This window comes from Rhinichthys klamathensis, unplaced genomic scaffold (assembly GCF_029890125.1).
Source record: "Rhinichthys klamathensis goyatoka isolate OS25496 unplaced genomic scaffold, OSU_Roscu_1.1 h1tg000113l_1, whole genome shotgun sequence".
NCBI classification, from domain to species: Eukaryota; Metazoa; Chordata; class Actinopteri; order Cypriniformes; family Leuciscidae; genus Rhinichthys; species Rhinichthys klamathensis.
Genome location: NW_026606650.1, coordinates 103141 through 117500, shown reverse-complemented (window position 1 = coordinate 117500; position 14360 = coordinate 103141). Strand labels below are relative to the sequence as shown.

Genomic DNA, 14360 nt, shown 5'->3' with positions numbered 1-14360 from the left:
AACTCGTTCATATTCTGGGCGAACGTGAACTGAACGTGCTGTATTACTGCCTGATGAACGTTACTGTGAACGCGTTCATTCTGGTGTCTGTGAACGCACACTCTCTCAGTTTAACTTCGATCAATAGGGTGCCAGATTTCTATAGAGCCTTCCAGGCGAAAACCCGGCAAAAAATTCTTCAAAACCATACATTTTTTGTAAATAAGTTGTTTACACAAAACAACTTATTTACAAAAAAAATTATGGTTTTGAAGATTTTTTTGGTCAATTTAGTCAGCTTTTTCATTAAACCAGAAAGAAACTTTGAGAAGAAGGATAATGGAATGGTCTCCATGCTACACTAATAATAGTAGTAAGACTTTCCTCGGTGTACACATATCCTTGCAAGTAGAATTTTGCCTGTATTATTGGTGTCCCCTTCAAAAATTTCTCTTGAGAATTGTTATGTTTATTGTCCCCCCCAACATTTTGATGAAATTTTCGCCCCTGGTTGGATGCCTCCCTCACAGGCTGGGGGTGATCCTGGAAGGAGGGACCTCCATCTCCCATGGCACACCAACCATCTGGAGATGTTGGCTGTATTTCTTGCCCTCAAGAACTTCCTCCCAGACCTCAGGGGCCATCCTGTGCTCGTCCACACAGACGACACATCGGTGCTCTCCTATATAAATCATCAGGGGGGTTTGCGCTCGCGTCCACTATGCAAACTGGCACACCAAATCCTACTTTCACTCAGAGCAGCTTATATCCCTGGGGCCCAGGAGCAGTAATATAGGAGCAGTAATATAGGATCAGTCATATAGGATCAGTCATATAGGATCAGTCATATAGGATCAGTCATATAGGAGCAGTCATGTCATATAGGAGCAGTCATGTCATATAGGATCAGTCATATAGGATCAGTCATATAGGAGCAGTCATATAGGAGCAGTCATATAGGAGCAATCATATAGGAGCAGTCATATAGGAGCAGTCATATAGGAGCAGTAATATAGGAGCAGTAATATAGGAGCTCATATAGGAGCAGTCATATAGGAGCAGTCATATAGGAGCAGTCATATAGGAGCAGTCATATAGGAGCAGTCATATAGGAGCAGTCATATAGGAGCAGTAATATAGGAGCAGTCATATAGGAGCAGTTAAATAGGAGCAGTCATATAGGATTAGTCATATAGGAGCAGTCATATAGGAGCAGTAATATAGGAGCAGTTAAATAGAAGCAGTCATATAGGATCAGTCATATAGGAGCAGTAATATAGAAGCAGTCATATGGGAGCAGTCATATAGGAGCAGTCATATAGGAGCAGTCATATAGGAGCAGTCATCTAGGAGCAGTCATATAGGATCAGTCATCTAGGAGCAGTAATATAGGAGCAGTCATATAGGAGCCGTCATATAGGAGCAGTCATATAGGAGCAGTCATATAGGAGCAGTAATATAGGAGCAGTCATATAGGAGCAGTCATATAGGAGCAGTCATATAGGAGCAGTAATATAGGATCAGTAATATAGGATCAGTAATATAGGATCAGTCATATAGGAGCAGTCATATAGGATCAGTAATATAGGAGCAGTCATATAGGAGCAGTCATATAGGAGCAGTCATATAGGAGCAGTAATATAGGAGCCGTCATATAGGAGCCGTCATATAGGAGCCGTCATATAGGAGCCGTCATATAGGAGCAGTCATATAGGAGCAGTCATATAGGAGCAGTCATATAGGAGCTGAGGTCCTGTGGAGACGGGCCGAGGCCCGGGAAATGGAGGCTCAGTCATATAGGTGGTGGAGCAGATATGGTTGTTCAGCCAGGCTCTGTTTGCGTCACAAGAGACGTCTCACTGTCCACTCAGGTTCTCCCTCACGCATCCAGCTCCTCTCGGACTGGACGCGATGGTACAGACGTGGCCGAGGCTTCGCTTGTATGCTTTCCCCCCGATCGCTCTGCTCCCTGAAGAGGACCAAATCTGCCTGCTTCTTATAGCCCCGCGGTGGCCGGGCTGAGTATGGGTCCCCGATCTAGTGTCTCTGCTCAACGGGCCTCCTCTGGAAGCAGAGGGCCCCCAAGCAGAGGGCCCAATCATTCACCCCCGTCCAGAACTGTGGAACCTGTGGGCTTGGCCTCTGAGCGGGCCCTGCTCATAGGGACGGGTCTCTCAACTGAGGTTGTGGAGACCATTCTACACTCCAGAGCTCGCTCCACGAGGAAACTTTATGCCCTGAAGTGGAGAGTTTTCACTTCTTGGTGTAGTACTAGTGACCGTCAGTTGGACCCAGTTAACTGCCCGGTTGCTCCAGTGCTGGTGCCGGTTCACTGCAGGTCTATCCCCGTCCACTTTAAAGGGTGTACTCACACTAGGCACGGTTGCCATGAACCGGGCCCGAGTACGATTGTCCCCCCTCCCCACTCCCCCTCTGGCCTGCACTCACATAGGGTTTCAGCATTCGTGCCGGAGCACGCTTACGTCATTATGGTGCGTGCGACGGTTTCGGGATAAACAAACAAGAAGAGCGGCGCTCTCTGAACACAATGAAGTCCATCGCTCTGTTTTCTTTGTGGATAATTTTGTGTCGTTTGGTCCACGGTGGTCCACAGCCTGTTGTTAAACAGATGCGTCGCCTTAGTGGCGCGAACATTTTCACGTAATCGTGCTGCTCGTATGAGGAGGTTTGCAAGGTACCAGCTGAAGTGCAGCAAGGACTTTGCAGCTTTGATTACGGACTGTGTTGGTTTTGGAGCGTCGCAAAACCATGACGCCACGCGTCCTGTTCCGTGCTCCGGCACGGTTAGCGCTCACACTGCATGCGAACCGCGCCCGAGTCCAACTGAACCGTGCTCTGGCCCACCTCTTCCAAGCGGGCCAGGGCCGGCTAATCGAGCCGCGCCCGGGCACGGTTCGGAGCACTCACACTAGTCAAACGAACCGCGCTTTGGTGGTCAAACGCACTCGGGCACGGTTCAAACTGGCTAGTGTGAGTACACCCAAAGGTTCATGAGGCGGCCATATGTGCTTACCACATTCCTTTGGGTGGAATGTCTTCGGGTAAAGACCCGTTGGTATCTCGTTTCCTCCGTGGTGCTCTGAGGCTGACGCCTGCCGCTCGTACCAGGGTGCCGACATGGGATCTGGCCATTGTCCTGGCTCCCTTTGTGCCCATTGAGGAGGTTCCGGCCAAGTTTCTGACCTTGAAAGCTTTGTGCCTCCTCGCGATCTCATCTCTTAAAAGAATAGGAGATCTGCAAGCACTGTCGATGGCACCCTCGGGCTTGTAATTTGCACCTGGCATGGTTAAAGCATTCCTTCACCCTAGACCAGGCTACGTTCCTAAGGTCCCCACTAATGTGGCTAGATCTATTATGCTGCAGGCCTTTTGTCCTCCTCCTTTCCAGAACTCGGACCAGGAAAATAATAACCTGCTATGTCCAGTCAGGGCGCTAGATGCCTATGTCCACAGAGTGGTCGTAAATCTGAACAGTTGTTCGTATGTTTTGGACCCCCTAACAAAGGGTCCCCAGCATCTAAGCAGAGAATGAGCAAGTGGGTGGTCGAGGCTATCTCACTGGCTTAGAGGAGTTGGCCGAATACCTTCACCTATGGCTGTCTGTTCCCACTCTGCTATGAGGATGAGTATCCAAGGCCCTTATGACAGGAGTTGCTCTCCAAGATGTCTGTGATCCGGCAGACTGGTCCTCACCGCACACATTCGTAAGGTTCTACTCTTTGAACTTGGACCCCGGGTGCTCTCGTCCTGTAAGCGACTTGCTCAGACCTTAAGAAGCTAGCGCTGCTTTGTTTGGGCAGGCTTTATAGTTCCCTGGTTCCTGACGTTTCCACGGTTCTCTGATGTTCTGCCACACCATTGGGCTGATTTCACATGTGCTCAAGACATCATCACGCAAAGCGTTTCCTCAGCGTCAATCCACGCAGCGTCTCGATCCCTCTTCAGGGAACCGAGGTTACAGTCCTAACCGAGGCGTTATCTTTTTTTTAGTTAAGAGTTTAAATTACAGAATTTATACTTTATAATTCACAATTCCGACTTTTTTCTTGCAATTCCGAGTTTATGCCTCACAATTTTTAGTAAAAAATTTCAGAATCGCAAGTTATAAACTCGGAATTGCAAGAAAAAAGTTGCACCTTTATATTTCACAATTCTTATAAGTTGTACTTTATAACTCGCAATTTATGACTTTTTTCTTGCAATTGTAAGTTTATACCTCACAATTAAATAAAATGTCCCAATTGCAAAAAAAAAGTCAGAATTGCAAGTTTCTATATATATAAACTTTGATTTTTTTCCCTTTTTAATTGTGAGTTTAAATTGATGCTTTATAACTCGTAATTCTGAGTTTATATCTTACAGTTAAATAAAGTCAGAATTATGAGAAAAAATTCGCAGTTACCTTTTTGTTATTAAGTGTTTAAATTTCACAATTTGTACTTTATAATTCACAATTCCGTCTTTTTTCTTGCAATTCCGAGTTTATACCTCACAATTTTGAGGAAAAATGTCAGAATTTCAAGTTATAAACTCAATACATTTTTTTAAAAGTTGTAAGTTTATATTTCACAATTCTTAGAAATAACTTTTTTTCTTCTTGCAATTGAGTTTAAAATTGCGAGATAAAGTCGCAGTAAACTTTTTTAATTGAAAGTTTAAATCTCACAATTTGTACTTTATAACTCGCAATTTCCGACTTTTTTCTTGCAATTGTAAGTTTATACCTCACAATTTACTAAAAAGTCAGAATTGCAAGAAAAAAGTCAGAATTGCAATTTTATATATATAAACTTTGAAAAAATTACCTTTTTAATTGTGTTTAAATTTATGCTTTATAACTCATAATTATGAGTTTATATCTCACAATTGAAATAAAGTCAGAATTATGAGTTTATATCTCACAGTTCTGACTTTTTTTATTGATATAGGAAATCGTGAGATATAAACTTGATAAGCTTTAACCAAAAGCAAAACATTGTGACACATGATGACAATGGGGAAAATGTGTTTAATTGCCATTAAAAAAAGTCTCAATGCAAAATATCTAAAATAGGCTTTATTATGCAAAACATAATTTGTTGTTTCTTAGTGTGTTGTGGTGAAGATGCCAGTTTTCCTCAGTAGGGTGAGGATCTGTCACAGTTTCAGTGTGACGACGGCGCCATCTAAAGGCCTCCAGTAAACATGCACAGAAATGGAACATCATGTTTGTCTGAGCAACAGAGAACGATGCGCTGAATGATCATTTATATGCTTTTTAATGGCATTAATAATAATAATGTAAGTGTAATTTTTTCCAAGTGTTGTAGCCTGTTATTAAAATTCATGCTATTATATTGAATTATATTCTTTATATTAATAATTCAATATGTTGAATTATTATGAAGTCAGCAGTACAATTAAGGAAACGATACACTGAAACGCATTTCAAAGTTGTTGGTTTGGTCTTTTCTGGAAGTCTCTGACATTTCAGAGAGAAATTATCATTCACAGGAGGAGCGCTTACCATAATTAATAGCCAGCATCGCAAATGATGCTAATGGATATTTAAACGAGCACTTACTGCTGCTTTGAGGGACAGAGATGGGCAATTAGCAGTGTGTGTGTGTGTGAGTGAGTGAGTGAGTGAGTGTGAGTGTGTGTGTGTGTGTGTGAAAGTGTGTGTGTGAAAGTGTGTGTGAGTGTGAGAGAGAGAGAGAGAGAGAGAGAGAGAGAGAGGGGGAGTGTGTGTGTGTGTGTGTGTGTGTGTGTGTGTGTGTGTGTGTGTGTGTGTGTGTGTGTGTGTGTGTGTGTGTGTGTGTGTGTGTGTGTGAAAGTGTGTGTGAGTGTGAGAGAGAGAGAGAGAGAGAGAGGGAGTGTGTGTGTGTGTGTGTGTGTGTGTGTGTGTGTGAGATAATACTAATATAGTGTGTATTGTCTGCAGGTATCTGGTGTTCTACTGTCCTCTGGATGCCGTTTACTCACTGTTGTGTGTGTGTGAGTGTGTGTGTGTGTGAGATAATACTAATATAGTGTGTATTGTCTGCAGGTATCTGGTGTTCTACTGTCCTCTGGATGCCGTTTACTCACTGTTGTGTGTGTGTGAGTGTGTGTGTGTGTGAGATAATACTAATATAGTGTGTATTGTCTGCAGGTATCTGGTGTTCTACTGTCCTCTGGATGCCGTTTACTCACTGTTGTGTGTGTGTGAGTGTGTGTGTGTGTGAGATAATACTAATATAGTGTGTATTGTCTGCAGGTATCTGGTGTTCTACTGTCCTCTGGATGCCGTTTACTCACTGTTGTGTGTGTGTGAGTGTGTGTGTGTGTGAGATAATACTAATATAGTGTGTATTGTCTGCAGGTATCTGGTGTTCTACTGTCCTCTGGATGCCGTTTACTCGCTGGCGTCGGTCTGGCCCGTTCGACTGGTCTTGACGGGGATGAAGGAAGTGACACGTACGTGGAAGGTTGTGGGCGGAGTCACTCAAGCGGGCAGGAAGTACAAAGATGGTCTGTTCGTGATGATCGCAGTGGGTTGGGCCAAAGGTGTGTGTTTACCATGTGCTCTGGAGTCTAATTACACTCATCCATCTTTGTGCGGGTTTTCATTCTTTCTTCTTTTTGTTCGTATTTCGAGCGCTTTGTTGCATCAGGATGTGACAGTATTCTTGGCTTGACATTTTAATGTTTAAAAGCTCAAGGTTATTTTTCAGAATTTCATCACACTCATTATTAAACCCATGATGCATTTCACCCCGCCGTCCTTCAATTACACAGAGAAAAGGTTTGAAATATCAAGAGGTCGAGGTGACTGTAATTACGATCGGCGGCGAAATGATAAAAGTTTATGAGAGGAAGCGCATCAGCCAGCGGAGCGGCAGAACCGAACGAGTCCGGGGATGAACAATTCACTGAATTATCACACTTCTGCAAATTTGGGAAAAAAGGCATGATGTTTCATAATTTGATTCCAGCTAACCAACATATGTTTTAAGATTGTCTTGCTGACGTCCCCTTTAAGTTATGAAACCTTTTTTCTGAATGTTCGTGGAATGTTCACAATGTTTAAAACAAATGATTTTTCTTGGTTATGTGAACGTTAAGGGAACATTCCATTGTATCATTCTTCAAACATGAGTCCTTTAAAATTGAGACAAGAACACTATAGATCTATATATAACCCCATTTAATCTTTTTTGACATAAAGGTTCTTTAGAATTGAGTCAAGAACCCTAGAGTTCTATACAGAACCCAATTGAACCTTTTTGGCATAAAGAGTTCTTTAAAATGAAGTCAAGAACCCTAGAGTTCTACATAGAGCCTCTTTGAATCTTTTTTTTTTTGGCATAAAAGGTTATTTAAAATAAGAACCCTAGAGTTCTATATAGAATCCCATTGAACCTTTTTGCATAAAAGGTTCTTTAAAATTGAGCCAAGAACCCTAGAGTTCTATAAAGAACCTCATTGGACCTTTTTGTGCCTGTAGGTGCGGGCGGAGGCCTCATCAGTAACTTTGAGCAGCTTGTTCGAGGCGTCTGGAAGCCTGAAACCAATGAACTACTGAAGATGTCATAGTAAGAGTCTCAAAGGCCTCATGAAGCTCCTGAAACACATGTAGACTCACTGTGTGACGATCTGTTCCTCTTCACTAACGTCACTTCTTTATGTTTGACATCTCATTGTGTCTTTGAATCAACCTGTGTTTTGCTGATTTGTAATGCATGTACAGAATGAAGTCAGGTGTAGTTCAGATATGTCTGAGTGTGTGAATGTGCATTTTAAAAATAGATAGACAGGGTCTAATTTAGGGGTGTACTGACACTGATTCGATTAAATTTCAGATCATAAGGTTGCGATTTGATCCTAATTCGGTTCAGTTTGATTAAAAATTGAGTCAAGAACCCTAGAGTTCTATATAGAATTCAATTGAATATTTTTGGCATAAAGGTTCTTTAAAATTGAGTCAAGAACCCAAGACTTCTTTATAGAACCCAATTTAAACTTTTTTGCATAAAGGTTCTTTAAAATTGAGTCAAGAACCCTAGAGTTCAATATAGAACCACATTGAACCTTTTTGGCATAAAGGTTCTTTAAAATTGAGTCAGGAACCCTAGAGTACTATATACAACCACATTGAACCTTTTTGGCATAAAGGTTCTTTAATATTGAGTCAAGAACCCTAGAGTTCAATATAGAACCACATTGAACCTTTTTGGCATAAAGGTTCTTTAATATTGAGTCAAGAACCCTAGAGTACTATATAGGAACCCATTTTTATCTTTTTGGCATAAAGGTTCTTTAAAATTGAGTCAAGAACCCTATAGTTCTATATAGAACCACATTGAACCTTTTTGGCATAAAGGTTCTTTAATATTGAGTCAAGAACCCTAGAGTTCAATATAGAACCACATTGAACCTTTTTGGCATAAAGGTTCTTTAATATTGAGTCAAGAACCCTAGAGTTCTATATAGAACCACATTGAACCTTTTTGGCATAAAGGTTCTTTAAAATTGAGTCAGGAACCCTAGAGTACTATATAGGAACCCATTTTTATCTTTTTGGCATAAAGGTTCTTTAAAATTGAGTCAAGAACCCTATAGTTCTATATAGAACCACATTGAACCTTTTTGGCATAAAGGTTCTTTAATATTGAGTCAGGAACCCTAGAGTTCAATATAGAACCACATTGAACCTTTTTGGCATAAAGGTTCTTTAATATTGAGTCAAGAACCCTAGAGTTCTATATAGAACCACATTGAACCTTTTTGGCATAAAGGTTCTTTAATATTGAGTCAAGAACCCTAGAGTTCTATATAGAACCACATTGAACCTTTTTGGCATAAAGGTTCTTTAATATTGAGTTAGGAACCCTAGAGTTCTATATAGAACCACATTGAACCTTTTTGGCATAAAGGTTCTTTAATATTGAGTTAAGAACCCTAGAGTTCAATATAGAACCACATTGAACCTTTTTGGCATAAAGGTTCTTTAAAATTGAGTCAGGAACCCTAGAGTACTATATAGGAACCCATTTTTATCTTTTTGGCATAAAGGTTCTTTAAAATTGAGTTAGGAACCCTAGAGTTCTTTATAGAACCCAATTGAAACTTTTTGGCATAAAGGTTCTTTAAAATTGAGTTAGGAACCCTAGAGTTCTTTATAGAACCCCATTGAATATTTTTGGCATAAACGTTCTTTAATATTTAGTCAAGAACCCTAGAGTTCTATATATAACCACATTGAACCTTTTTGGCATAAAGGTTCTTTAATATTGAGTCAAGAACCCTAGAGTTCTATATAGAACCCCATTGAATCTTTTTGGCATAAAGATTCTTTAAAATTGAGGCAGGAACCCTAGAGTTCTATATAGAATTCAATTGAATATTTTTGGCATAAAGGTTTTTTTAAATTGAGTCAAGAACCCTAGACTTCTTTATAGAACCCAATTTAAACTTTTTGGCATAAAAGTTCTTTAAAATTGAGTCAAGAACCCTAGAGTTCAATATAGAACCCTGGAGTTCAATATAGAACCACATTGAACCTTTTTGGCATAAAGGTTCTTTAATATTGAGTCAAGAACCCTAGAGTTCTTTATAGAACCCAATTGAAACTTTTTGGGATAAAGGTTCTTTAAAATTGAGTCAAGAACCCTAGAGTTCTATATAGAACCACATTGAATATTTTTGGCATAAACGTTCTTTAATATTGAGTCAAGAACCCTAGATTCGATTCATTTGGATACATATATCAGGTACGGTACATGTAAATTTTCTCAAAGAAAAAAAAATCTCTCTGAACTAATGATGGCTGGTGCTACACATAATGTCACACGGCTCAGACTAAAAGATTGATTCATCAAAATGAGAATCGATATTTCTAACCCAGTCCTAGTCTACTGTAAATGTCTTTTAGGTTCTCCAGTATGACAGACAGATGTGAACCGTCTCATAAAGGAAATTCACTATTTCTCTGTTAATTAATTTTCATGTTAATGTTAAAGTTATAAAGCAGTTAGAAGTGTTTTGCATTATTGATTGAGTTTTTGATGACTGGCGTTGGAGTCTCTCTTGTGCCTTTTGTTCGTTGTGCATTTCGTGTCCAGAGTCTCTTTCTTTCTGAATAATAGCGTTCGGTGGAGTAATTGGCTTCTGGATTGATTTCCTCTCGTCTTCAGCCGACACTTGTTGTCATGGTTTTTGTGCGAGTGGCATTTAAAAAGGTTTGTGTGGAAGAACGCAGGAGAGTAAGCGTCGCTCTGAAGACCAGAGGGATTTCACCGGGTTTATGTGCAGAAGAAAACAATCTTATTTTGATCAGAAAAAAAAATCGACTTGCAGAGTCTGTTATGGTACATGAAAAATAAGAATTTCATTTGTAGTATTATATACACTAGGCCTACCCGTCAAGAGTTTCGGATCGGTACGATTTTTTATGTTTTTAAAAGAAGTCTCTTCTGCTCACCTGCTCAAGGCTGCATTTAATTGTTTAAAAATACGGTAAAAAAATCATCATATTAGAGTGATTTCTGAAGGATCATGTGACACTGAAGACTGGAGTAATGATGCTGAAAATTCAGCTTTGATCACAGGAATAAATTACATTTTAAAATGTATTAAAATAGAAAACAGTTATTTTAAATTGTCATAATATTTAACAATATTACTGTTTTTTTGTTGTTGCCTTTGTGAGCAAAAGAGACTTCTTTTAAAAACATTAAAAATCTTATCGATCAAAGACTTTTGACTGGTAGTATATATACACACACACACACACACAATTTCCCTAGGCCGGTCACTGTTGGCCACTGCTGTAGTTGCAGAGTGACGTCAAACTCGACACATTGATGTTGAATGTGTGTCGCAGACGTGTGTTAATTGTGTGTTTTAGAATCTTAGAGCTGTTATATTTAAGGCCCACTGAACTCCTCGTCCTTGTGTGACCTTTGACCTGTGTGTGTGTGTGTGTGTGTAGCCCGACCAAGGTCACCCTGCTGGGATCGGTTCTGTTCTCGCTCCAGCAGTGCCGCTTTCTCCCGATGCAAACACACCACCTGATCTTCATCTACACACTCTTCATCGTCTCCAATAAGGTTTGTTGTGTTTGTCGTTTTGTTTCAGACTGAAATTAAACATCTCCTGGTGTCATGAATCTAATGCATTAATAATATTTCAGAGTTTTTCATTTAAATTTGATCAAATAAATGCAGCCTTGGTGAGCAGAACAGACTTAACATTGTAATTGTAATAATATTTCACAATATTACTGTTTTTTTTGTTGTATTTTTAATCAAATAAATGCAGCCTTGTTGAGCATAAGAGACTTCTTTTAAAAGCATAAAAAATCTTACAGATCAAAAACTTTTGAACGCCAGTGTATATTTACAAACTTTTATGTTAGATGCAATTAATCACGATTAATCGATTTGCCAGCACTAAATAAAACCCATGCAAAAGCAAACTCTGCATGAGAAACTATCCCACAATGCCCTGCGCACAACCTGTGACTACTTTTAGTTGTGTTGAGTATTTGATTAGAAAAGAAAAATACCTGTATTTATAATAGGAAGCCATTTACTGAATCAAACATGAGCATGTGACTTTTAGTTTGAACATACTATATCTTAAAACATTATTGGCAGTGCATTTGCGGCTCGTTTTCAAGCCAAACGAGGCTGATGTTTGATTGATGGTGTTTTAATTAGACAGACGTTTGGGTGAATGTAACGAGCGAGCTGCTAAAGCTCATGAACGTGTTCCTCTCGTCTCTTTGCCCTTCAGTAGTGATGATGATCCGCAGCTGTCCTGACGCTCTTGCACGTTTTTTGCATCATTTTCATGTAATTGCATCATTCTGCTTTAAAAAGAGTGAAGTTCTTCAGCGAGACTGACGGCAGATCTTGAGTTCTTCTGTGAGCTCGGAAACGTACTCTCGCTGTCTCACCATTTGACCTTCTACATCTTTGTTTCACATGTAGAATTATTAGTATATAGGCCCTTATCACACTTCCGCGTTCAAAACAAAGGAGAACTGTGTCATAATATTCCGAATCCAACGCATATTTTGTGATTTAAAGGGGACCGCAAAAGTGTGTGTGTGTGTGTGTGCAATACGTCAGAATCTTATCACCTTATTTAATTGCAGAACTAGAATACAAACAACATATCACATTAAAGAGCATTAGAATTAGAAAAATCTTAAAATCTTAATTATGACTAAAGTCTATTTTGTGGGGGATTTAATTAAAGGTTGGGGAAAACGTATTGAATTAAACAATAATGTTCACATTTTTTCAGGCAATTACTTTATGATGCTATCATCAAATTGAAGTTGTTTAAATAAAGGATTTTTTTTTTTTAACCCATAGACGATTATTAAAAAATAACTGTACTGTATGCATGTGTTCAGAATAGAGTTATGATCTGTATGCATGTGTTCAGAATAGAGTTATGATCTGATCTCTGTGGTTTCAGATGCGGATGATGATGATAGGTTCTTCATCGTATCCATTCTCATCGCTGGAGTCTGTCCTCTACAAGACTCTGTTTGTTCGACCTCTGAACTTTTCACCGCTGACTGACTCGACCCAGGGTTCAGATCAAACCTCGAAAAACAGCTCAATTTCCGAGCAGAAGAGCGCCAACAAGGACCAAAGAAACCCGGAAGAGGCCAAAAACGCCAAAAAGAAAGATTGAGGACGACTGAAAGATTGAGGACTCATAAAAGATTGAGGACTCATAAAAGATTGAGGACGACTGAAAGATTGAGGACGAAAGAAAGATTGAAGACGACTGAAAGATTGAGGACGACTGAAAGATTGAGGACGACTGAAAGATCGAGGACGACTGAAAGATTGAGGATGACTGAAAGATTGAGGACGAATGAAAGATTGAGGACGACTGAAAGATTGAGGACGAAAGAAAGATTGAGGACGACTGAAAGATTGAGGACGACTGAAAGATTGAGGACGAATGAAAGATTGAGGACGACTGAAAGATTGAGGACGAAAGAAAGATTGAGGACGACTGAAAGATTGAGGACGACTGAAAGATTGAGGACGACTGAAAGATTGAGGACGAAAGAAAGATTGAGGACGACTGAAAGATTGAGGACGAAAGAAAGATTGAGGACGACTGAAAGATTGAGGACGACTGAAAGATTGAGGACGACTGAAAGATTGAGGACGAAAGAAAGATTGAGGACGACTGAAAGATTGAGGACGAAAGAAAGATTGAGGACGACTGAAAGATTGAGGACGAAAGAAAGATTGAGGACGAAAGAAAGATTGAGGACGAAAGAAAGATTGAGGACGACTGAAAGATTGAGGACGAATGAAAGATTGAGGACGACTGAAAGATTGAGGACGACTGAAAGATTGAGGACGACTGAAAGATTGAGGACGACTGAAAGATTGAGGACGAATGAAAGATTGAGGACGACTGAAAGATTGAGGACGACTGAAAGATTGAGGACGAATGAAAGATTGAGGACGACTGAAAGATTGAGGACGAATGAAAGATTGAGGATGAAAGAAAGATTGAGGACGAATGAAAGATTGAGGACGAAAGAAAGATTGAGGACGACTGAAAGATTGAGGACGAAAGAAAGATTGAGGACAAAAGAAAGATTGAGGACGAAAGAAAGATTGAGGACGACTGAAAGATTGAGGACGAATGAAAGATTGAGGACGACTGAAAGATTGAGGACGACTGAAAGATTGAGGACGACTGAAAGATTGAGGACGAATGAAAGATTGAGGACGACTGAAAGATTGAGGACGAAAGAAAGATTGAGGACGAATGAAAGATTGAGGACGAATGAAAGGTTGAGGACGAAAGAAAGGTTGAGGACGAATGAAAGATTGAGGACGACTGAAAGATTGAGGACGAATGAAAGATTGAGGACGAATGAAAGATTGAGGACGAAAGAAAGATTGAGGACGACTGAAAGATTGAGGACGAATGACGACTGAAAGATTGAGGACGAATGAAAGATTGAGGACGAATGAAAGATTGAGGACGAAAGAAAGATTGAGGACGACTGAAAGATTGAGGACGAATGAAAGATTGAGGACGACTGAAAGATTGAGGACGACTGAAAGATTGAGGACGACTGAAAGATTGAGGACGAATGAAAGATTGAGGACGACTGAAAGATTGAGGACGAAAGAAAGATTGAGGACGAATGAAAGATTGAGGACGAATGAAAGGTTGAGGACGAAAGAAAGGTTGAGGACGAATGAAAGGTTGAGGACGACTGAAAGATTGAGGACGAATGAAAGATTGAGGACGAAAGAAAGATTGAGGACGAAAGAAAGATTGAGGACGAAAGAAAGATTGAGGACGACTGAAAGATTGAGGACGAATGAAAGATTGAGGAC

At 40.0% G+C, this 14360-nt stretch overlaps 1 protein-coding gene across 2 annotated transcripts in view; it reads left to right on the top strand.

Annotated features, from left to right (window-relative positions):
* tmem38b (transmembrane protein 38B) overlaps positions 1-12769 on the top strand; it is a 23208-nt gene extending 10439 nt beyond the window's left edge. For both annotated transcript variants that reach the window (XM_056254641.1, XM_056254643.1), the window contains 4 exons: positions 6344-6528; positions 7469-7556; positions 10955-11072; positions 12454-12769. In XM_056254641.1, coding sequence (XP_056110616.1) covers positions 6344-6528; positions 7469-7556; positions 10955-11072; positions 12454-12675 — 613 coding nt within the window. In that variant the 3' untranslated portion in view covers positions 12676-12769. The remainder of the gene's footprint in view (positions 1-6343; positions 6529-7468; positions 7557-10954; positions 11073-12453) is intronic.
* The last annotated feature ends 1591 nt before the right edge of the window (positions 12770-14360 follow it).